Source organism: Oncorhynchus gorbuscha, linkage group LG14 (assembly GCF_021184085.1).
Source record: "Oncorhynchus gorbuscha isolate QuinsamMale2020 ecotype Even-year linkage group LG14, OgorEven_v1.0, whole genome shotgun sequence".
NCBI lineage: Eukaryota > Metazoa > Chordata > Actinopteri > Salmoniformes > Salmonidae > Oncorhynchus > Oncorhynchus gorbuscha.
This window is the reverse complement of record NC_060186.1, coordinates 14,230,515-14,254,366: the sequence shown is the minus strand read 5'-3', so window position 1 is coordinate 14,254,366 and position 23,852 is coordinate 14,230,515. Positions and strand designations below refer to the sequence as shown.

The 23,852-nt window shown below is 42.9% G+C and overlaps 1 protein-coding gene across 2 annotated transcripts; it reads left to right on the top strand.

The window, feature by feature from the left end:
- The first annotated feature begins 1,850 nt into the window (after positions 1-1,850).
- On the top strand, positions 1,851-22,772 carry LOC123994497 (probable polypeptide N-acetylgalactosaminyltransferase 8). 2 transcript variants are annotated; one of them, XM_046297167.1, is made up of 12 exons: positions 1,851-2,075; positions 12,305-12,574; positions 18,922-19,168; positions 19,407-19,573; positions 19,726-19,909; positions 20,003-20,200; positions 20,405-20,519; positions 20,685-20,870; positions 21,139-21,276; positions 21,442-21,537; positions 21,692-21,856; positions 21,994-22,772. In XM_046297167.1, the coding sequence occupies exons 2-12, from the start codon at positions 12,382-12,384 to the stop codon at positions 22,126-22,128; spliced, it is 1,824 nt and encodes a 607-aa protein (XP_046153123.1). In that variant the 5' UTR covers positions 1,851-2,075; positions 12,305-12,381; the 3' UTR covers positions 22,129-22,772. The 2 variants fall into 2 exon arrangements, with proteins under 2 accessions (XP_046153123.1, XP_046153122.1); XM_046297166.1 differs by lacking the exon at positions 1,851-2,075 and having other exon boundaries at positions 12,173-12,574.
- Positions 22,773-23,852: the final 1,080 nt, after the last annotated feature.

Below are 23,852 nucleotides of genomic sequence, written 5' to 3'. Positions count from 1 at the left end.
TCACTCTTTATTTACAGTTTTGTCCTTTGGGTTCTTCTACTTGACAGACTTTGATTAAACTGCTGCGGGTTGAACCAAGAGTTAGAACTAAAGGCAAAGTTGGAGCAATAGAGTTGGAGAACAGGGAAAGACCAGATGAACATGCAGCCAAAGAACGAGAATATGCAGCCAGACTACAACAAGAAGAACGTACGCATGCCATTCAGTTAAAAGAGATGGAGCTGGGAGCGTGACAAAGGGATATAGATTTGGAAGCACTCCGAATCCAGTCAGGCCAACAGAGTTTGATTTTGGTCAGAACAGCCAGCTTGTTCAACGAAAACATAATTTAATATATTTTATTCTGTTTTGAGCGGATTGCCACATTCCTAAAATGTCCGCAAGATTTTTGGTCACTGCTCCTCGGAGGATTTAAAGAATCTCATACTTCGAGAGGAATTTCCTCCACTTCAGTACCCACCTGGTCTGCACAAGTATGCATGTTTGTTTATCTCATTATAGCCTAGTTTTTCATTGTTGAAATATTTTTCAAGACAAAAGACTATGATGTTACAAGGTAAACATTCATGGGCCAGAGGCAAATATACGTGACTGTGCTCACCTTTAATGGGAATATTTAAGATGACTAAAGTTCATATAAATAATTCATATAAATAAAGGTGCAATAAATATGTGACTTGTTTCAGGAAACTAGGCATATGTCACAGGTCACAACTTCACAGGAGAGGCATTTGAATGTAAAATAAATGTTTTTTTAATCAAAATGAATTTTTGTTAGAAATGCCTTCTGGAACATGTGAACTTTCATGTGCCTTAATAACAAACTTGTATTACATCTGTAAATACAAATAAAATCATTAAATTACGAGCCTAGTTGGTTCAGCCACGGAAAAAAAGCAGGAACCTTCTCGCTGGCCATGATTGGCTGAGATAATGGTTATGTCAAGAGATGAGTTCGGATTGGTCTGCCATGTAGCACTCTTCTTCTGTCTATAATGAGCTGCTCAGTGTTTGTAGATAATCCTTTCTAACGTGCATTTTCTTTTTAAAGATAGAGCTCCACTTTCTGGGGGACCGGGTTTTGAAATCAGTGGAATGCCCGGTGGAAGCAGAGTATGATAGCTAAGGAGTGCTACATGGCAGACCAAACTTAGGCATTTGATTGCAAATGCAGGGGGAGTCGAGAAGAGAACACAGAATGCTGTTGTATAAATCACCTGTCACCACCTGTCTCCGGATTACATCTTAAAACTAAGGGGGACATGGCATCCATGACAGAAAGGGAGAAGTGTTCCATGTAAGAGTGTCGAGCTAACTACATTTTCAGATATTTTACATTTCAAATTTTGCCATGAAGTCATTTTCATTGCAAGTTAAAGCGTACTGTGAACTAGCTAGCTAAAGTTCGCTGGTTAGCTCGCTAGCTAACATTACTTGTATGATTAGTGTAGTAATATTATTAGTTTCTCCTAGCCATTTGCATTGCTAGTTGTAGCCTAATGTTGGCTAGCGAGCTAATATTGAACCTAGTCGGTTAACGTTTAAATATCTGTAGAGTCATGCAGGGTGTAACATGAGTTGGGATCATCGTTCATTGCTTGGCTAACTAGCTAGCTTCATGGCTAAACAAAATAATCCACTATGCAAGTAACCATTTCACTATACCGTTTACACCTTCTGTATCCTGTCATGGCTCCTCCTCTGCAGTGCAGGGGCGGTTCCTCCTGCAGGCAGAGGAGGGTCGTTAGTGATTGGAGTCACCTGGGCTCTAAGTATTTAAACTGTGTCACTAATCACTACTCTCTTTCTGCTCCTCCAGGTATGAACCTGTTTTGTTTGTTCTTTTGTAGTTTTGCATAGTTTTCAGTCAGTCATTCACACACACAGATTCATGCATCCATGCACTTTACACACCTTACATTATGATACTTCCACACCTCATTAATTTTTCATAGTGAAAAGTTAATAGTTTTGTTTACAATAAAGAACATTATTTAATTGGCATATACCTGTTCGCGTCCCCTCATTTTTGCCAAAGGCTATGAAGCCGGCCTGTGACAAGTGGGGGCTCGTCTGTAAGTTAAAGTTAATTGTACTTTAGTCTTTATTTTAGTTTACTTTAACATTTTGTTATAGTTAAGGTTTTGTCTAGATTGTCTTTGTCTTATTATTGATATGTTTTGTTTATTTGTAATTTGGCTTATTTGATTATCGTTTTGTAGTCAACTGGGGTTAGTTTAGTTCAGATTGCCAAATTCTTTGTTTGAGGGGATGTTTTGGTTGGGCCAATATTGGAGAGAGCATTGAGAGCCATGTGTTCTTTTGGTTCAGTTAGCTTGGTAGCTACATTTGGTTAACAATTCACTCTGGGTTTTTCTGGGTTTTGTTCAGGTGGGAGTCCTCTCATGTCAATAGGTGGCTCGTGTTTTAGGTTGCAGTGAACGTGGGTAGAGCATCCCTTTCCCTTACATTGGCTCGGGAGCACCTCTGTGGTTATGGGGGGAACCGCCAGTTTCTGGTTGTCTTTTCCACTCCACTGGTTTTGTGTGCATGAAACTCCACCACATGTGACTGCACGAAGACCAGGGCCAGTTAGTTAGTTGGTTGGTTTTGGAGGATAGTGGAGTGTGGCTCCTGTCCTTGAACCCAGACTGAGTTGTTTTTTTTAGCATTTGTAATAGTTGTATTGGTTGAGGAAAATGTCTTTCATTTTGAGTGGTTTTGTTCAAGCTCCTTCAGTGGTAGCCTTAGAGTTGTGTACTAAGGAGCAGTTAATTGAAATAACTGAACATTATCAGATTGAGATTGTTGATAAAAACATTAAAGAGACTGTTAAAACTAGATTAAAGCAGGGTCTTAGAGAAGTTGGTGTTTTTTGGGGTCAGTCTGCTAGTAGTGAGGGTGCAGGTTCAGTCTAGCCCTTCATTAACTTTTGAGCAGCATAGGGAGCTGTTGCAAATACAGTTAGAGAGCGAGCGATTTAGAAATGCTAATAGACCAGAAGGACTACCACAGTTTGATGTTTCACAGAATCTTCGTTTGATGCCTAAATTTGATGAGTCAGATCCAGACACATACTTTGCTTTATTTGAGCGTATTGCGGAAGCTAGAGCTTGGTCAGATTTGGACATGACTATGTTGTTGCAATGTGTACTTGCAGGTAAAGCACGTGAGGCTTTTACAGCACTGAGTGTAGCTGACAGTAAAGTTTTTGCTAAAGTTAAATCAGCAGTTCTGAAGGTCTACGAGCTTGTGCCAGAGGCATATCGTCAACGTTTTCGTTACAGGAAAAAGTTAGATTCACAAACCTATTCTGAGTTTTTTTCGTGATTTGACTTCTGCATTTAATCGTTGGTGTACAGCTTCTGAAGTTAGAACTTTTGAGGGTCTGTCTAATTTAATTGTTAGAACAGTCCAAAAATTCTGTGTCTGACCAGGTTGCTACATACATGAATGAATGTAAAGTCTCCAAGTGATGCAGCAATCCTTGCAGATGAGTACAGGCTAACACATAAAGGCCATTTTGAGTCAAACTGTGACATGTACCATAAAAATAACTTTACTCCTAGGAATAGTAGGTCATCTTTTTCTGGGGCTTCTTTCCAAAGACCTCAGCAGAAGTTTGGGTCTGGAGGACTTAAAGCACCGGTTAATGCTAATACCTGTCGCTACTGTTTAGTTGAAGGACATTGGAAGAAAGATTGTCCTCTGCTTAAATAAATAAAAAGTCAGGTCAAGTTAAACCTGCTGTGATGGCAAGTCCTGTTGCAGCCTCTGACCACCAGGGTGAGCTTTTTCAGCCACTCATTGAGTTTGATTGATTTTTCAGCCTTTATTTCAGATGGTGTAGTGTCCCTGGTAGATGATCTTAAGAGACACTGGAGCTTTAGATTATTTTATTCTGGAATCTGTTTTGCCATTCTCTAAAGAGTCTGATACTAGCAGTTGTGTAATGGTATGTGGTATGGGTTTAGTTCCATTCTCTTGTCCTTTACATAAAGTTACCCTAAAATGTGGTCTGGTAGAGGGTGATGTAGATGTTGGGGTTAGACCCCAGTTGCCAGTAGAGTCCACATGATTTTGGGGAATGACCTGGCAGGTAGTAAGGTGTGGGCAGATGGCAAACTAAACATCTGTAAAAGCAACCTTCAGTGTCACCTGCAAGGGAATCGCCGGATCAAAACTGTGTCTCCTGAGGTATTTCCAATTTGTGCGGTTACCCGCGCAGACTCTCGTAAGGAGATTGAGAGTAAGCCAAAAAGTCTTGAGTTGCCAGTCAAACTCCAGACAGAACAGTTGACTAGTTCTAGAGATTCATTGATGGCTGAGCAAAAGGCCAATACTACCTTGGCTGATCTGTTTGATAAAGTTGTTCCTGATTCAGTGGTGAGGAATAGTGCTCTGTTTTCTTCTGGATGGGCTGTTGGTCAGGAAATGGGCTCCACACTATGATCAGGGTCTAGGAGAACCAGTCTTTCAAATAGTTATACCTATTACTTTGCGAAATAAAGTGTTGCAAACTTCACATGGTGATGTGGCACGTCATATGGGTGTTTGTAAAACTTCGTAATTTTTTTTCTGGTCACGTTTAAAGCGGGATATATGTCAGTTTATTAAAACTTGTGATACGTGTCAGGGCACAAGCAAGCCAAACCAGGTTGTAAAGCCAGCACCTTTGTATCCAATACCAGCCATAGGGCAACCTTTTGAGCATATTATTATTGTGTTGGGCCTTTACCAACGTCCAAGTCAGGTCATAGCTACTTATTAACTGTTGTGTCAAGCAACCAGATATCCGGCAGCTTTTTCCTTGCGTACCATAACTTCAAAATCAGTAGTTAAAGCGTAAATTTATTTCAACATTCGGGATTCCAAAAATCATCCAGTCAGATCTGGGGTCTAACTTTACCTCCCATTTATTTGCTCAGGTTCTCAAACAGCTTAAAGTTAAACACAACATGTCTACTGCGTTCCATGCCCAGAGCCAGGGAACTTTGGAACGTTTTCATCAAACTTTAAAATCCTTGCTTCGTGCATACTGTACAGAACTGTCTGCAGATTGGGAGGAGGGGTTACTTTGGCTGCTACAAGCTGCTTGTGAAGTAGTGCAAAGCACAGGGTTTAGCCCAAATGACTTAGTGTCTGGTCATAAGGTGCATGGGCCTTGAGCAGTGTTGCAGGATGGTTGTTTGCTTGAGGAACCACCTCAAACCTAAAACCATTTACATCGTCAAGGTTCTAAGTTGTATAGGGTTGGTGAACTGGCGAAAGAAAAAAAAAATCTTCTCAACGGAAAATGAAACTGAAATATGACGGACAGGCTGAGCTGCGTGAGTTTAGTCCCGGTGATCGTGTACTTGCTCTTCTGCCTCTTCTAAGTTCACCTTTTCAGGCAAAATATTGTGGTCCTTTCAATGTGTTGCGTAAAGTGTCCGATTTGAACTATCTTTTTGAAACCCCTAGTCATAGGAAGTCCTCTAAATTATGCCATGTGAACCTGTTAAAATGTTATCACTCCTGTGATCTAAGCAAAGTTGAAGGCACTCCAGCGGTGAGGTCAGCGTTGACTGCTGCTCCAGTCACTGCACCTTGTGGCTTTAATTTGGTGGAGCGGGGAGAAGAGAAGGACGTTATGATGAGGTCTTACAAGGTCGGCTGAAAAACTCCCAGACTTTGCAAAGCCTTGGTTTTGGTAGATCATTTAGACTGAGAAACGTGATGAATTGGTAGCTCTTATTAGAAACTACCCAGTTTTGTTTTCTGACACTCCATCGCAAACCCACTTCATTGAGCACGATATAGACATCGGAGATGCTAAGCCTATCAAACAGAGATTATATTGTGTATCTGAGGAGAAGAGATTGAAACTGGAAACAGAGATGCAGTATATGATTGCGGAGCCATGTTGTTCAAATTGGGCATCACCATGTCTTTTGGTCAAAAAGTCTGATTCCACCTTGCACTGATTGTAGAAAAGTTAGCAATGTTATTAAAGCAGACCTTTACCCTCTTCCTAGGATGGAGGACTGTATTGATCAAGTTGGGTCAGCAAAGTATGTTAGCAATTATAATCTTTTAAAGGGATATTGGCAAGTACCCCTTACCAAAAGAGCTTGTGAGATTGCTGCCTTTAAAACTTAGGGGTGGGGTGAGAGGGATTACTTAACCTATCCTAGGTATTCCTTAAAGAGGTGGGGTTTCAGGTGTCTCCGGAAGGTGGTGATTGACTCCGCTGTCCTGGCGTCGTGAGGGAGTTTGTTCCACCATTGGGGGCCAGGGCAGCGAACAGTTTTGACTGGGCTGAGCGGGAGCTGTACTTCCTCAGTGGTAGGGAGGCGAGCAGGCCAGAGGTGGATGAACGCAGTGCCCTTGTTTGGGTGTAGGGCCTGATCAGAGCCTGGAGGTACTGAGGTGCCGTTCCCCTCACAGCTCCGTAGGCAAGCACCATGGTCTTGTAGCGGATGCGAGCTTCAACTGGAAGCCAGTGGAGAGAACGGAGGAGCGGGGTGACGGAGAGAACTTGGGAAGGTTGAACACCAGACGGGCTGCGGCGTTCTGGATGAGTTGAAGGGGTTTAATGGCACAGGCAGGGAGCCCAGCCAACAGCGAGTTGCAGTAATCCAGACGGGAGATGACAAGTGCCTGGATTAGACCTGCGCCGCTTCCTGTGTGAGGCAGGGTCGTACTCTGCGGATGTTGTAGAGCATGAACCTACAGGAACGGGCCACCGCCTTGATGTTAGTTGAGAACGACAGGGTGTTGTCCAGGATCACGCCAAGGTTCTTGGCGCTCTGGGAGGAGGACACAATGGAGTTGTCAACCGTGATGGCGAGATCATGGAACGGGCAGTCCTTCCCCGGGAGGAAGAGCAGCTCCGTCTTGCCGAGGTTCAGCTTGAGGTGGTGATCCGTCATCCACACTGATATGTCTGCCAGACATGCAGAGATGCGATTCGCCACCTGGTCATCAGAAGGGGGAAAGGAGAAGATTAATTGTGTGTCGTCTGCATAGCAATGATAAGAGAGACCATGTGAGGTTATGACAGAGCCAAGTGACTTGGTGTATAGCGAGAATAGGAGAGGGCCAAGAACAGAGCCCTGGGGGACACCAGTGGTGAGAGCGCGTGGTGAGGAGACAGATTCTCGCCACGCCACCTGGTAGGAGCGACCTGTCAGGTAGGACGCAATCCAAGCGTGGGCCGCGCCGGAGATGCCCAACTCGGAGAGGGTGGAGAGGAGGATCTGATGGTTCACAGTATCGAAGGCAGCCGATAGATCTAGAAGGATGAGAGCAGAGGAGAGAGAGTTAGCTTTAGCAGTGCGGAGCGCTCCGTGATACAGAGGAGAGCAGTCTCAGTTGAATGACTAGTCTTGAAACCTGACTGATTTGGATCAAGAAGGTCATTCAGAGAGAGATAGCGGGAGAGCTGGCCAAGGACGGCACGTTCAAGAGTTTTGGAGAGAAAAGAAAGAAGGGATACTGGTCTGTAATTGTTGACATCGGAGGGATCGAGTGTAGGTTTTTTCAGAAGGGGTGCAACTCTCGCTCTCTTGAAGACGGAAGGGACGTAGCCAACGGTCAGGGATGAGTTGATGAGCGAGGTGAGGTAAGGGAGAAGGTCTCCGGAAATGGTCTGGAGAAGAGAGGAGGGGATAGGGTCAAGCGGGCAGGTTGTTGGGCGGCCGGCCGTCACAAGACGCGAGATTTCATCTGGAGAGAGAGGGGAGAAAGAGGTCAGAGCACAGGGTAGGGCAGTGTGAGCAGAACCAGCGGTGTCGTTTGACTTAGCAAACGAGGATCGGATGTCGTCGACCTTTTTCAAAATGGTTGACGAAGTCATCTGCAGAGAGGGAGGAGGGGGGAGGGGGGGCGGAGGATTCAGGAGGGAGGAGAAGGTGGCAAAGAGCTTCCTAGGGTTAGAGGCAGATGCTTGGAATTTAGCGTGGTAGAAAGTGGCTTTAGCAGCAGAGACAGAGGAGGAAAATGTAGAGAGGAGGGAGTGAAAGGATGCCAGGTCCGCAGGGAGGCGAGAGTTTTCCTCCATTTCCGCCGGCTGCCCGGAGCCCTGTTCTGTGAGCTCGCAATGAGTCATCGAGCCACGGAGCGGGAGGGGAGGACCGAGCCGGCCTGGAGGATAGGGGACATAGAGAGTCAAGGGATGCAGAGAGGGAGGAGAGGAGGGTGAGGAGGCAGAATCAGGAGATAGGTGGGAGAAGGTTTGAGCGGAGGGAAGAGATGATAGGATGGAAGAGGAGAGAGTAGCGGGGGAGAGAGAGCGAAGGTTGGGACGGCGCGATACCATCCGAGTAGGGGCAGTGTGGGAGGTGTTGGATGAGAGCGAGAGGGAAAAGGATACAAGGCAGTGGTCGGAGACTTGGAGGGGAGTTGCAGTGAGGTTAGTGGAAGAACAGCATCTAGTAAAGATGAGGTCGAGCGTATTGCCTGCCTTGTGAGTAGGGGGGAAGGTGAGAGGGTGAGGTCACCAGAGTAGGGTGGCCGCGGCCACGCGGTGAGGAGCGTTTGTATGGTCTGTGCAGAGAGGAGAGAACAGGGATAAACAGACACATAGTTGACAGGCTACAGAAGAGGCTACGCTAATGCAAAGGAGATTGGAATGACAAGTGGACTACACGTCTCGAATGTTCAGAAAGTTAAGCTACGTAGCAAGAATCTTATTGACTAAAATGATTAAAATGATACAGTACTGCTGAAGTAGGCCAGCTGGCAGTGGGTGCGTTGTTGACACTACACTAATCAAGTCATTCCGTTGAGTGTAATAGTTTCTGCAGTGTTGCTATTCGGGGCTAGCAGGCTAGCTAGCAGTGTTGTTTACGTTACGTTGCGTTAAAAGAACGACAATAGATGGCTAGCGAACCTAGAAAATCGCTCTAGACTACACAATTATCTTTGATACAAAGACGGCTATGTAGCTAGCTAAGTAGCTAGCTACGATCAAACAAATCAAACCGTTGTACTGTAATGAAATGAAGTGAAAATGTGATACAACCTGTGAATGCGACCGGGTAGTTGAGTTCTATACAGAAGACGTTGGCTAGCGTTGGCTAGCTGTTGGCTAGCTAGCAGAGTCACCTACGTTAAGGACGACAAATAGCTGGCTAGCTAACCTCGGTAAATTAAGATAATCACTCTAAGACTACACACTCTAAACCTAAACAACACAATTATCTTGGATACGATGATACGATGATACGAAGACAGCAAAGACAGCTATGTAGGTAGCTAACACTAAACTAATCAAGTCGTTCAGTTGAGTGTAAAAGTTTCTCAGTGCAGCTAATCAGTGGACGTAGCTAGCTGGCTAGTGAAGACTACGTTAGGACGGCGAAATACGATAATTACGCAATTATCTTTGATACAAAGACGGCTATGTAGCTAGCTGAGAAGAAATTGCTAAGATAAGACAAATCAAACCGTTGTGATATAATGAAATATAATGAAAAAGTTATACTACCCGTTGGAGCGACGTGCAGATGCGACCACTCGCTCCAACCGGAACAGTTTGCCAAAGCTACAGTCACATACCTAGGCAAGGTTGTTGGTCAGGCTGTGAAGCAGTTCCCACAGCCGTCCACAAAGAACTGATGCGCTTCCTGGGAATGGCGGGGTACTACCGCACTTTCTGTAACCTTTTCAGTAGTAGTGTCCCCCCCAAACCAATCTGTTGAAGGTCAAGGCTGAATTTCTGGTCCACCCAGTGTCAAGATTTTTTATATTTTTTTATTTTTTTTTATTTCACCTTTATTTAACCAGGTAGGCTAGTTGAGAACAAGTTCTCATTTGCAACTGCGACCAGGCCAAGATAAAGCATAGCAGTGTGAACAGACAACACAGAGTTACACATGGAATAAACCATTAACAAGTCAAGATGCAGTTAAGGCTCTTGTGTCTGTATTGGCAGCCCCAAATTTTGGGAAACCTTTCAAATTGCAGGTAGACGCCAGTCAAATCGGCGCTGGGGCTGTGCATTTCCAGGAGAATGATAACAATGTTGAGTGTCCAGTCAGTTTCTTCTCCCGGAAATTTGATAAGTATCAGAAACTATTCTGTGATTGAAAAGGAGGCTTTTGGTCTCATTTTGGCTTTACAGCACTTTGAGGTCTGTTGGTTCTGGTTTGACCCCTTTAACTGTGTTCACTGACCACAACACACTAGTTTTTCTGCTCTGTCCCGTGCTCCTTTAAAAACCTAGTTTGTATCTTCTCTCCGCTGACCCCTACAGGCTGTCTGTGCCTCTTTCCTCTTAAATTGCTCACCAGGTACCAGGGCTGCAGAGTTTGAGGGGCGGACAGTTGGGGGACACGGGCCACTACTAGGAGCCGGGACTGGTATCCTTTTTTTGGGGGGGGGGGGTTTGCATTGTTTTGAATGTTGGAGGAAGTTGCGTTGAGGGTGGGACCCTCATTTTAAGGAGGGCGTTGTCACGGCTCCTCTGCAGTGCAGGGGCGTTCCTCCTGCAGGCAGAGGAGGGTTGTTAGTGATTGGAGTCACCTGGGCTCTAAATATTTAAACGGTCACTAATCACCTCTCTCTGCTCCACCAGGTATGAACCTGTTTTGTATGTTTTGCATAGTTTTCACTGTCATTCACACACAGATTCACGCATCCATGCACTTTACACACCTTACATTATGATACTTCCACACCTCATTCATTTTTCTTAGTTAAAAGTTAATAGTTTTGTTTACAATAAAGAATATTTTTTAATTGGCCTATACCTGTTGTTCGCGTCCCCTCATTTTTGCCACAGGCTATGAGCCGGCCTGTGCATGTGACAAATGAACGTTGATTTTATTTGGTATAGTTTGTTATCAGATATGGTAATGCGAAGAACATGACCTGCACCAAAGTCATATTAGGATATAACATTAGGCCAAGACGGTGCCTAAATTCTAAAATTCTCTAGCATAGGTATTCCTAAACTGGGATACACAAAATGCCATCGGGGGTACGCCAAATAAAAATGTGATTCACATTTTAAGACAGACTCTCTCCAATACAACCCAACATTTCAGAGTTCAGTGCATCCTTTCAAGCACACACTTCTCATTAACCTGTGGTGAATTATTCCGTTTTCAATGAACAAATAAGGTTTTATATGTAAGCTGGTTAAATAAAGCGCAAAATTATTGAATGTTATATTATTATTTGTGCCCTGGTCCTATAAGAGCTCTTTGTCACTGCCCACGCGCAGGGTTGTGACAAACTCACACTCATTCTTATGTTAAATAAATGTATGGTGTAGTGTGTGTGTATGGCAGTCTTACAATGATGGCAAAAAACTCAATTTTAGAGTGCGCTGACCCTGGGGCCAGAAGCAGTACGCAGCTGGAGGTTGCATGTTTGAAGGGGTACGGAACTATAACAAGTTTGGTAACCACTGCTCTAGTAGAATGCCCGGCTTTTGCTTTGTCACACATGCAACCACAAGCTATTTTCTGTAATTAGCTTAAATAACTTAAATAATGATCTTGTGAGTTTCCTGTAAGAATGAATGACAACAGACATGTTGATAGACGTAGTATGAACCAGCCTTTAGTCTTAATCTCTAGTTGTTTAGTACACTACTGTATTCACTGTTTAGTGCTTGGCCTCACATGTGAATCCTTAAAGAGATGGGTGGGGTTGACGCTTAAGAGGGTTTGAAAGATGTTGAATGGGTGCAGACAAGAGCTCTCCAGTAGGTGTAACAAGACATTCCACTACCATTTTCTCTCAACTGGGGTTGCAAGTTTATCAACTTTCAAAGCAGAATTACTTTTCCAATGTTTCTCAACTTGTGTGTATGATATACCATTTTCTAGCTCTAAGTCTACTTTTATCCAATGTAAGAAACACAATTTCAATTTTTGCAACAAGACCGAATCGAGCCGGTCAGTCACATTTTAATTAAGAGTGTTGTAATACATGGTATTTCCAGTGTTCTGTTTGTAACACTTGGGTTGATGGTCAATAGACTAGAGGCTGTATGTTATGGATTAAACTCATAACTGCTGATATGGTTGACGGCAGACTGAAGGTACAAGGACAGAGGATTCACTTATTATTGTATTGTGTGAAACACTGATTCTGTAGCAGCTGACAAAGTCACTGCCTTTTGACTTCCTACAAGCCTCATCCTGATACAAGGGTGTTTCCAGAGCAAGCCAGTTAGACATGTTCTCTGCGTCTGTGCTGGAGGTCTCTCTCTCTGTTTAGTAAAACAAATAGATTTTTGATTGACTATCTGCGACTTCTCTTCTCTTTACCTGGAACATTCTATTATATCACCCATCCCTCCTTTCAGGTGAGCCTGGATCTCAGTGAGAGAGGAAGGAAATCCTGTCTGTATCCCCAGGTTGAGCGCTCATACGCAGAGGGACGATGAGGGTAAGCTGGGTTCGAGGGCTGGCTTCTTTGCTGGCCATGGGCGCTGGAATACTCTACATCACATCCATTAAGCGGGAGGTTCATTCTCATGGGGAAAGACTGCAGAGGGCCCATCAGAATGACTCTGTCAGGGGTCAGGACATGCTCAAGAGGCTGGAGAAGATGGAGGCTCACATTGAGAAGCTGGGTGGGTATCAATTTCCTTCATCTGAAAGTGCTGTGAAAAAGTATTGGCCCCCTTTCAGATTTTCATTATTTTTGCATATTTTTTTTATCCTGAGTGTTATCAGATTTTCAACCAAAACCTAATATTAGATCAAGGAAACCTGAGTTTAAAAATAATACAACTTAAGTTATGCAACACAATTCCTCAGTGTGAAAAAGTAATTGCACCCTTACACACAATAACTGGGCTCCCGAGTGGCACAGCAGTCTCAGGCACTGCATCTCAGTGCAAGAGGAGTCACTGGTTTGAATCCAAGCTGTATCACATCCGGCCATGGTTGGGATTCCCATAGGGGTGGGCACAATTGGCCCAGCACCGTCCGGGTTTGGCCGTCATTGTAAATAAGAATTTGTTCTTAACAGACTTGTCTAGTTAAATAAAGGTTAAATAAAATAAATGAGCGTGCACATGAGAAGTGACTTCAGTTCATGTAATGAGAGTTAACAATGGTCGTGGAGTGGCGTGGTCATCACCTCTTAATCAGGGAACAGGAGGGGACTTAGCTGTAAATATAAATAGCAGATACATTCCATTACAGCTGTGCCATCGTAGGTTTGGACAATGAATTTCTCTAAATTTAATCTCAAAATTCATAAAGTCAAATGCAGACTGCGCATTTTGCCCACTTGACACATCAATGTAGCTCATGAAACATTCTGGAATGAAGCCCTGATCATTCACATACCTGATAACTGACAACTGCAAGCAGACTGGTGGCACCATAGGTCCCAGAGTGGTGGGGTAATTTTTACCTTCGGGGGCCTGGAGTTTTTCCTTATCTGCTAACCTAACTAGGAAAACTCTGGACCCTATAAAGTATGACAGTGATTAATCAGTTGTAAAAACGTTTTATATGGGGTATGATGGGACCCGTTTTTCCTAATCAGGTCACATGTTTGTTTTTTTTACTCTGTCAAATTACAGCTACCTTATATTTGTTCATAAATTATATTTAGACTGGATTAGGAGGGGGATTTACTCTACCCATAGACAACAACTGATAGACAGAACAGAACTCACATAGCCGAGCTTGCGTTATGCATGTTTGCATCATGCAGGCCTATGCAACTGTAGGCCTTAGCCAGCCCAATTTTGAATTGAAACTACATTTTCTCCAGACACACAAATGGACAATAAATACATAACGTTATCAATTAGTTTACGGACAGGTCGCATAGGATGTTAAGTTATTCAGCTGCTCTTATTAGTAGCCTACAGTTGATCAGACTGAAAAATACTCTAATTTTCATCCCATACAGCATGTCAGATTTCTAATGTTTAGGTGCAACGTTTATGTAATGAGCTTTTGCTTGTGTCTGTGCGGAGTGATTATATGTTATCATCTTTGCTAAATAAATACCGGAGTATAGTGGTACGCCTAATGGAGGGAACGAGAAAAAATGTGTTGCGTCAACCACTCTCTTTTATCTACAATTTAATGGATGATGCGATGGAAGCTATCTAATCATTCGGAATTGTTTACGACATCCTAGAAAAGACAGTCGAAAGTTCAATATGTTCAGCAAGTAAAGCGTTGTAATGCGCAATTACCTCTGCAAGCTCATTGTAGTTGCCCTTGTAGGCGGAACTTTCCCTCTCGCCGTGTCTTCTATCGATGCAGTTTATTCCCAGAAATTTGAATCTGATGTGGGCATTTATACGCGCATGCTTTTGTTTTGCCATTTAGCTGAACGATCGATGTTCTTCGGGTCACTGTACCCACCTTTCGACCAAGGCTCAGACTTTCCAAAAAGCACGCAAGGCAATACAGGCAGCTTGATGAAAGTCTCACTGTTAACCAGCTATACTTTTGATACCTGTTGATATTGAACGCCCTCACATGTTCATCCTTCTTCATGAAACTGATCTCAGGCAGAGGTTGAACCTGGATTTTAATTTGCACCTTTTCCATGTACCCCAGAGAATGGAAGGGTTTTTTCCGCAAAACGTCCACAACATTTTCGGGAGCGTTGGACATTCTACCATTCTGATGCAGAAAATTGCACACTCGCGCTGGTAGCTAACTTTTAAAAATGTTAAATAAAGTTGTAAAACCAATAATTGTCTTGATAATATATCTCTTCCATCAACTGTAATTTTAAAAAACGAATTTGAATTGAATAATATAAATAAAATGCTCAACTATTACTCTTCACTCTGTCTCTATCCAACAATGACACCAAGCTTCTCAACACATATAACCCCCACAATGCTCTGTGGCACAATTCCACACACTAGGTTCATTCTCTGATCCCAATTCTATGATTGGATGGACAACATGTCAGTTCATATTGCCAAAGATTTGATTGGTTGGAGGAAGTCCTCCAGAAGTGGTCACAATTACCATGTATGTCTATAGAAGGGGGTGAGGCCTACGAGCCTCCGAGGTTTTGTATTGAAGTCAATGTAGCCAGAGGAGGACTGAAGCTAGCTGCCCTCTGGCTACACCATGGTGTGACCTCAGAAAGTGCTTTTGAAGTTACTTTAGACCTTCATTGTAAAACAGTGTATTTGTATAAATTATTTGGTGACATATGAATATATTTAGTAGTCTAAAAATTATCACTTTTTTAATGTCTATGTTTTTATTTTTATGAACTTTCACTGAGGAGGATGGTCCTCCCCTTCATCCTCCGAGGAGCCTCCACTTGTTCACATACAGTGCCTTGCGAAAGTATTCGGCCCCCTTGAACTTTGCGACCTTTTGCCACATTTCAGGCTTTAAACATAAAGATGTAAAACTATTTTTTTGTGAAGAATCAACAACAAGTGGGACACAATCATGAAGTGGAACGACATTTATTGGATATTTCAAACTTTTTTAATAATTCAAAAACTGAAAAATTGGGCGTGCAAAATTATGGGCAAGTGGGTTAGGATATCTACATTGTGCATGACAAAAGTCATTTTTCCAACAATTGTTTGCAGACAGATTATTTCACTTCTAATTCACTGTATCACAATTCCAGTGGGTCAGAAGTTTACATACAGTAAGTTGACTGTGCCTTTAAACAGCTTGGGAAATTTCAGAAAATTATGTTATGGGAGCTTCTGATAGGCTAATTGACATAATTTAAGTAAATTGGAGGTGTACCTATGGATGTATTTCAAGGCCTACCTTCAAACTTTGCTTGACATCATGGGAAAATCAAAAGAAATCAGCCAAGACCTCAGGAAAAAAAATTGTAGACCTCCACAAGTCTGGTTCATCCTTGGGAGCAATATCCAAATGCCTGAAGGTACCACGTTCATCTCTACAAACAATAGAATGCAAGTGTAAACACCATGGGACCATGCAGCCATAATACTGCTCAGAAAGGAGACGCGTTCTGTCTCCTAGAGATGAACATACTTTGGAGCGAAAAGTACAAATCAATCCCAGAACAACAGCAAAGGACCTTGTGAAGATGCTGGAGGAAACAGGTACAAAAGTATCTATATCCACAGTAAAATGAGTCCAATATTGATATAACCTCAAAGGCCGCTCAGCAAGGAAGAAGCCACTGCTCCAAAACTGCCATAAAAAAAGCCAGACTACAGTTTGCAACTGCACATGGGGACAAAGTTCATACTTTTTGGAGAAATGTCCTCTGGTCTGATGAAACAAAAATATAACTGTTTGTCCATATAGACCATTGTTATGTTTGGAGGGAAAAGGGGGAGGCTTGCAAACCGAATTACACCATCACAACCGTGAACTATGGGGGTGGCAGCATCATGTTGTGGGGGGGGAGGGGGGTGCTTTGCTGCAGGAGGGACTGGTGCACTTCACAAAATAGATGGCATCATGAGGTGGGACAATTATGTGGATATAATGAAGCAACATCTCGAGACATCAGTCAGGAAGTTAAAGCTTGGTCGCAAATGGGTCTTCCAAATGGACAATGACCCCAAGCATACTTCCAAAGTTGTGGCAAAATGGCTTACGGACAACAAAGTCAAGGTATTGGAGTGGCCATTCCAAAGCCCTGACCTCAATCCCATAGAACATTTGTGGGCAGAACTGAAAAAACATGTGCGAGCAAGGAGGCCTAAAAAACTTACTCAGTTACACCAGCTCTGTCAGGAGGAATGGGCCAAAATGCACACAACTTATTGGGGGGAAGCTTGTAGAAGGCTACCTGAAACATTTGACCCAAGTTAAACAATTTAAAGACAATGCAACCAAATACTAATTGAGTGTGTGTAAACTTCTAACCCACTGGGAATGTGATGAAAGAAATAAAAGATGAAAAAAATCATTCTCTCTACTATTATTCAACATTCTTAAAATAAAGTTGTGATCCTAAATGACGCAAGACATGGAATTTTTACTAGGATTAAATGTCAGGAATTGTGGAAAACTGAGTTTAAATGTATTTGGCTAAGGTGTATGTAAACGTCCGAGTTTAATTGTATACAGAATGCTGTCGTCTGCGTAGAGGTTTATCAGAGAATCACCAGCAGCAAGAGCGACATCATTGATATATACAGAGAAAAGAGTCGGCCCGAGAATTGAACCCTGTGGCACCCCCATAGAGACTGCCAGAGGTACAGACTACAGGCCCTCCAATTTGACACACATAACTCTATCTGAGAAGTAGTTGGTGAACCAGGCAAGGCAGTCAATTGAGAAACCCAGGCTATTGAGTCAGCCGATTAGAATGCGGTGATGGACAGAATCGAAAGTCTTTGCCAGGTCGATGAAGACTGCTGCACAGTACTGTCTTTTATCGATGGTGGTTATGATATCGTTTAGGACCTTGAGCGTTGCTGAAGTGCACCCATGACCAGCTCGGAAACCAGATTGCATAGTGGAGAAGGTATGGTTGGAATCGAAATGGTCGGTGATCTGTTTGTTAACTTGCCTTTCTTAGACTTTAGAATGGCAGGGGAGTATGAATATAGGTGTGTAACAGTTTGGGTCTAGAGTGTCTCCCCCTTTGAAGAGGGGGATGACCGCGGCATATTTACAATCTTTAGGGATCTGACGATACGAAAGAGAGGTTGAACAGGCTAGGCGTTGCAACAATTTCGGCGGATCATTTTTGAAAAGGAGGGTCCAGATTGTCTAACCCAGCTGATAGGTAGGGATCCAGATTTTGCAGCTCTTTCAGAACATCAGCTATCTGGATTTGGGTGAAGGAGAAGAGGGGTGGGCTTGGGCATGTTCTTGCAGGGGATGCAGAGCTATTGGCTGGGGTAGGGTGTTAAGGGAATTTTTTTAATCTATAATGACTTATGTATAAATTTCAATCAGGATGAATTAAAGGGCTATTATGTTACTGTACATGTATGAATTTTCTCTCTTGCTCCCATTATTGAATATAATGTAGTGAATGTAGTCGGGAGTTTAGTACAATGACGGTCTGTTCCTTTGTACAAATGAATGAACTGTCTAGAATGCTTATCGACACTGACTGACCTTGGCTCTAGGCGAGGAGGGAAGGCTTGAGAACTATAGGGCCTCTCTACCAGTGTCAAGAAGAGACGGAACATTTAGAAAACGCTGACGTCATTTTCAGTTCATAACCTGTGGTAAAATGTGTATGAACTCAGTGCTCTCTTTAATTAAAGGCTGTTACCTGACTTTTAAGACCAGGGCTCTGTCCATTCTTATAAAATAAGGGTCTTACAAACCCTTAATGCATTGAAAGAGTGTTTAATTTTGATTAGGAATTAAAACAGAGGAATTTAGAAGAGTGTGAACATTGCTGAAGAGGTGTTGGCAAAGAAGGGTTTTCTAGTAGATGTACAAGGGCCATTTTCTACCAAGTTGATCAACTTTCAATGCAGAATTAATGTTGCATTGTTCCTCAACTGCAGTGTATGAAATACCATTTTCTAGCTCTGAGTCTCTACTTTTTTATCATGTAAAAAACACACTAACATTTTTTACAACATAAAACTGAATTGAGGCTGTCGGTCACATTTGTTCTCAATTAAATAAACAAATAACGGATTAGATCAAATCTATAAAATATGGCCAATAATCATTTTTAGAATGTTCTTTAATCCTGCAATCTGTTGTTTGATGTACAAAATGTGTTACATTTAGATCTACCACTTCTGTGTGCCAAAATTTGCCACATTGTTTACTTTTACAAATGTACAACAGTTACTTCAAGGTAATCCTCCAAGGCAGAACAAACCTTATTAATCAACTTTTTTTTTAAATCAAATGAAAACAGTAGTTATGTAAATTAGGTCATAATCTCTGTGTATCAAAAGGAGTGACTTTAATTGATTCTGGCAGCCTTAAACTATCTGAAATACACAGAAACAACCAATTAATGTCAGTTTGATGAGCAGCTGTCTTGTGTCCACAGTGAAGTCAGTCAACAACAGGATCAGTCTGAAAGAGGGGCAGGCTGTGAAGGCTACCGAGGTCAAGAAGGAGAGGAAGGTGGTGAAGAAGTTGTACCCCAACTCAGCTCTGTTTACAACCTGGGGTGATGAGCTCTCAGAGGAAGAGCAGAAAGAGGCAGAAGGGTTGTTTCAGATGTATGGATACAACGCCTTCCTGAGTGACAGAACACCCCTGAACAGGGAAATCCCTGATACTCGCGATCCTAAGTAAATCCTTTTCCTCATCTCTTTGCCACCTCTGCCCAAAAATGATGGATAACTCAAGACTTCTGAATTCTAACCAGTCTGTTCCATAGCACTCATCCGAGGTCAATTCCATCTCCAGCACTTTTAATGCAATTTGACAAATACATTGAAATGTACTAACTTTAAGAGTGAAACAGCAGCTTTGGTGAAGTGACTGAATGATATGAGGTGGACCAAATGTTTTTGTTGTGTCTGTCAGGTGTGCTAATCACCAGTACCCCCATGACCTGCCCACCATCAGCGTGGTGTTGATCTACTTGGACGAGGCCCTGTCAATCATCAAGAGAGCTGTCCGCAGCATCATAGACAAGACCCCCCAACACCTCCTCAAAAACATCATACTGGTGGATGACCACAGCTCCAATGGTTCGCCTAATTTGTCTATGCCCTCTGCTCTTTGTCTATGCCCTCTGCTCTTTGTCTATGCTCTCTAGAAACATTTGAAAGTATATTTGAACTCAAGTGTGGCTTTCAACTTTTGTTGTGTACCAATGATTTGCAAGTGTCTGCTTTCCCAGAGGACCTAAAGGAGAAGTTGGATGCCTACATCAGCTTCATCGATGAAGAGCGTCCGGGCCTGTTGAAGAGAGTGAGACACCTGGAGCAGCTCGGTCTCACACAGGCCCGCCTCTCAGGGTGGAGGGAAGCTGAAGGAGACGTGGTAGCCATCTTGGATGCCCACATAGAAGTTCACGTGGAATGGTAGTCTGAATGGTTTATATTATAAAGACATTCAGTGATATTTTTTGGAGTCTCCTTTAACACAATGTTTTCACTCTGTGTTTCTGTGAACAGGGCGGAGCCTCTGTTAGCGCGGATAAAGGAGGACCGCACGTTGGTGTTGACACCGGTGTTTGACAAAGTCCATTTCGATGACTTGACAGTCACACGTTATTGGCCGAGTGCACACGCCTTTGACTGGGCCCTGTGGTGTATGTACGAGTCCTTCAGACCTGAGTGGTATGCCTTACAAGACGAGACACAGCCAGGAAAGTGAGTTGTTTGTGATTTCATCATCGGATGATAGTCCTGTTTCACAAGTCTGTTTGAAAAGGCGAAAAGGAAAGCACAGCTTTGGGAGGGAAATAGTACCTAATATTTACAACTGTATCGTTATTTCGCGTTATCTATTCATTAAAATGAATGTCACATCTCCCATTTTAGAAATGACCATTATGTGTTGTGTTTGTTTGTCAGGAGCCCCTCCATTATGGGCATACTAGTGGTTGATCGCCTGTTCTTTGGGGAAATTGGTGCTCTGGATGGTGGTATGAAGATCTATGGAGGTGAAAATGTTGAACTGGGCATCCGGGTAAGCCCCTCTGCTACAGTTTATGAATGCATGTTGGAAATCAAAGCAGACTTGTGTTTGCAGAATTGCTTTCTGTTCTTGAGTCGTTCAGTTTGAACAAACAAATCTATGTCCAAAATCGCAACACTAAACTTGTACTTGTCTCTTGGTGTTTGGTGTGTCTAGGTGTGGCTGTGTGGTGGAAGTGTCGAGGTCATACCTTGTTCTAAAATAGCCCACATCGAGAGGGCCCATAAACCCTATCTCCCAGACCTGAGCATTACAATGAAGAGGAATGCTCTGAGAGTGGCTGAGGTCTGGATGGATGAATACAAACATAATGTCAACATCGCATGGAACCTCCCACTGAAGGTACTGTACACAACAGACCATTCAAAAAGTAGGTTTTGTAGTAGGTTTCCTATGGAATAACGATCGTCGCTGTTATGCATGCTTTGTGTTTGAAAATAAGTAGACTAGACAGTCAATATTATAAGAATGGTTTATTACTCAATGCCATAATAAAGATCATAGGATCTTTGTAAAATGATGGCGGTAAGCCATTATCAAGTGGATAATAGGTGGATTGCTCATACAGCCTGTGTTTCTGATTTACAAATCTTCCTCTTTCTCATCACAGGATCATGGCATAGACATTGGGGATGTTTCAGAGAGGAAGAAGTTGAGAAAGAGTCTGAACTGCAAACCCTTCCAGTGGTATCTGGACAATGTGTATCCAATGTTAGACCCCCTGGGTGACTTGCTTGGTTATGGAGCTGTGAGTAATGCTAAAATGTTACTGTTGTTCTGGAATTTCCTCATCAACTATGTTTGGTGCATGTCATTTTTTTTCAATTGGATGCAGGGTCATAATTCCAACTCATTATCAGGATAGGAATTTGCACTTTTATAATTGTTTAATCTTGGTCCATAAAATCAACAGCTGGTCAATGACCTGAAGATGGATCTCTGTATAGATCAAGGCCCAGTTCCGGGAAACACACCTATTTTACATGGATGCCATTATTTTACTCCACAGGTTTGTATAATCATTGCTTAGTATTTTAGAATTTAACTAGCGGTATAATATGGTCCATCCCATAGCAGAGCCGGGATTCAACCCATACCACAATGCAAAGTACTGTCAATACCACAGACACAGAAAAGTCAACATTTCTATCCTCTCTGTCCAGAACTGTTATTATCGAGCCAGCGGGGAGATCTACATTGGAGGCATCAAGTCTCACAAGTACAACAGTAATCGCTGTCTGATGGACATTGGCACTCAAACCCCAGGACTGTATGAGTGCAAGGAGGCCAAGCAGAAGGGATTCCACATGCTCTGGGAATTTCAACAGGTAAGCACTCCAACATGAAATAGGGAAATTGATGCCTATTAACTGTTGGAAACATGGGAGACTTTAGTGACTTTAAAGACTTTAGTCTTTGACTTTAGTGTGATGTTGTACAGTGGAATGTTTGCTGTGTTTTACAGGGAAAATCCATCCAGAACAGACAGACAAAGAGATGTCTGGAGATTACCCCAGGGGAGGAAACTGATTACAAGCTCATCATTCAGGAGTGCAGTGGGCAGCACTGGTTAATACGGAATGTGATAAAAGACTTCTGATACACTGAGATAGTTAGGCCTACTGTACCAGAGACAATACAGCGGGGCTGTAGGAGTTATCCTGCGATCATAAGCAAGTGGGAAGTTGGTATTTACCACAAACGATTGGTAAAAATCCACTTGAACACCCCTCCAACTGGTAATTAACAGTGGGAAACTGGGAGATTCCCAGTGGGAAACCTCTGACGTCACCTACTAAGGAAATGACCTTTTTAACAGCAGCATTGTCAGTAGTTAAATGCAACAAGAAAACATTATTGACACAAAGTTTTTGAACACTCATTTTTGTACAAACACGATAGCTGTACTTATAGTTTATGGTTGACGCAGCTTGTTGGCCGTTAGCCAATCTGAGTTTCTCAACGAGTTCAAAGCACGTGAATACATCCAACTGATATTTACGACTTCACAACTGGTAATTACCACCTTCCCACTTCTTTATGAACACAGCATTATCATTACACTTTGAAAAGCCAATCAGTGGTCAGCAGTGAGATGACTGTGTGATCTTTTTGAACTGCTGGTTGGACATGGCTTCATGGGGACATATATACAGTTTCTTCACAGAATGTGGAATGCTATTGAGCTGTGTTCTCCTTGGTCCTGATTGTAAATGCAGAGAAATAATAAATTTGATTCCTGTATATACGCTCATTTGTGGTTTGTTATTGATTCACTGTAGATTTTCACCAAAGAGGCTTATGGAATATTTTTCTGCATTGACATGGTATAGAGCTGAGTTGACATCAGTGTAGTTTTGAAGAAGACCCGTCCTCGACTGCTCTATGAGCTCTCCGAGATGAACTTATCCCATGGATGGCCGGCCCTCTCTCGTACAGCTCTGGTGGCGGGGAGGTATACAATGCATTCGGAAACGATTCAGACCCCTTTACTTTTACCACATTCTTAAATTACAGCCTTATTCTAAAATTGAATTGTTTTTTCCCTGATCAATCTTCACACAATAACTCATCATGACAAAGCAAAATACATCATTATTCTGACCCTTTACTCAGTACTTTGTTGAAGCACCTTTGTTAACGATACAGCCTATAGTCTTCTTGGGTATCAGGCTACAAGCTTGGCACACCTGTATTTGGGGACTTTCTCCTATTCTTCTCTGCAGATTCCCCCAAGCACTGTCAGGTTGGTCGCTGCACAGCTCTTTTCAGGTCTCTTCAGAGATGTTCGATCGGGTTCAAGTCCGGAATCTGGCTGGGCCACTCAAAGACATTCAGAGACTTGTCCCGTCGGGGAAGCCATGGAGAGCTGACAGCACTGGCGTGAGCTTCAGCCCTTCCGTTACTTGATGTCATCGCTGTGAGCACTCTGGATTAGTGCTCAAAGCTGCATTCTGCTTGCTGCCAGAGTTGTTATGCTAGAGTGGGGAAGGAAAATAGAGGTCAGGGGATGATGTTCTGTCAGCAAGGTGAACCTCCATCCGAACAGGTAGGTGTGGAACTTTTTGATCCAGAATACCCAATGCTTCTTTCTCAATCTGCGGGTATTTCAGTCCTTGACATGCAGGCAATGGGCTCATCTTCTCCTGCAGGTGTGGAGTGACACGACGGCCCCAACTTCATATGGGGAAGTGTCACAAGCCAGTTGAATTGGCAAGGATGGATTGAAGTGAATCAACACCTTATCAATCAACACTGCCTTTTCTTTCTTGAAAGTAGCGTCACACTCCTTTGTCCACGACCAGAGTTTGTTCTCTCATTAAC

Excerpts from the sequence above, each read along its gene's own strand:
- LOC123994497 (XM_046297167.1), top strand. The coding sequence starts at position 12,382 with ATGAGGGTAAGCTGGGTTCGAGGGCTGGCTTCTTTGCTGGCCATGGGC. Across the intron at positions 12,575-18,921 it reads GGCTCACATTGAGAAGCTGG|TGAAGTCAGTCAACAACAGG; the intron begins GTGGGTATCAAT and ends TTGTGTCCACAG. Across the intron at positions 19,574-19,725 it reads GGATGACCACAGCTCCAATG|AGGACCTAAAGGAGAAGTTG; the intron begins GTTCGCCTAATT and ends CTGCTTTCCCAG.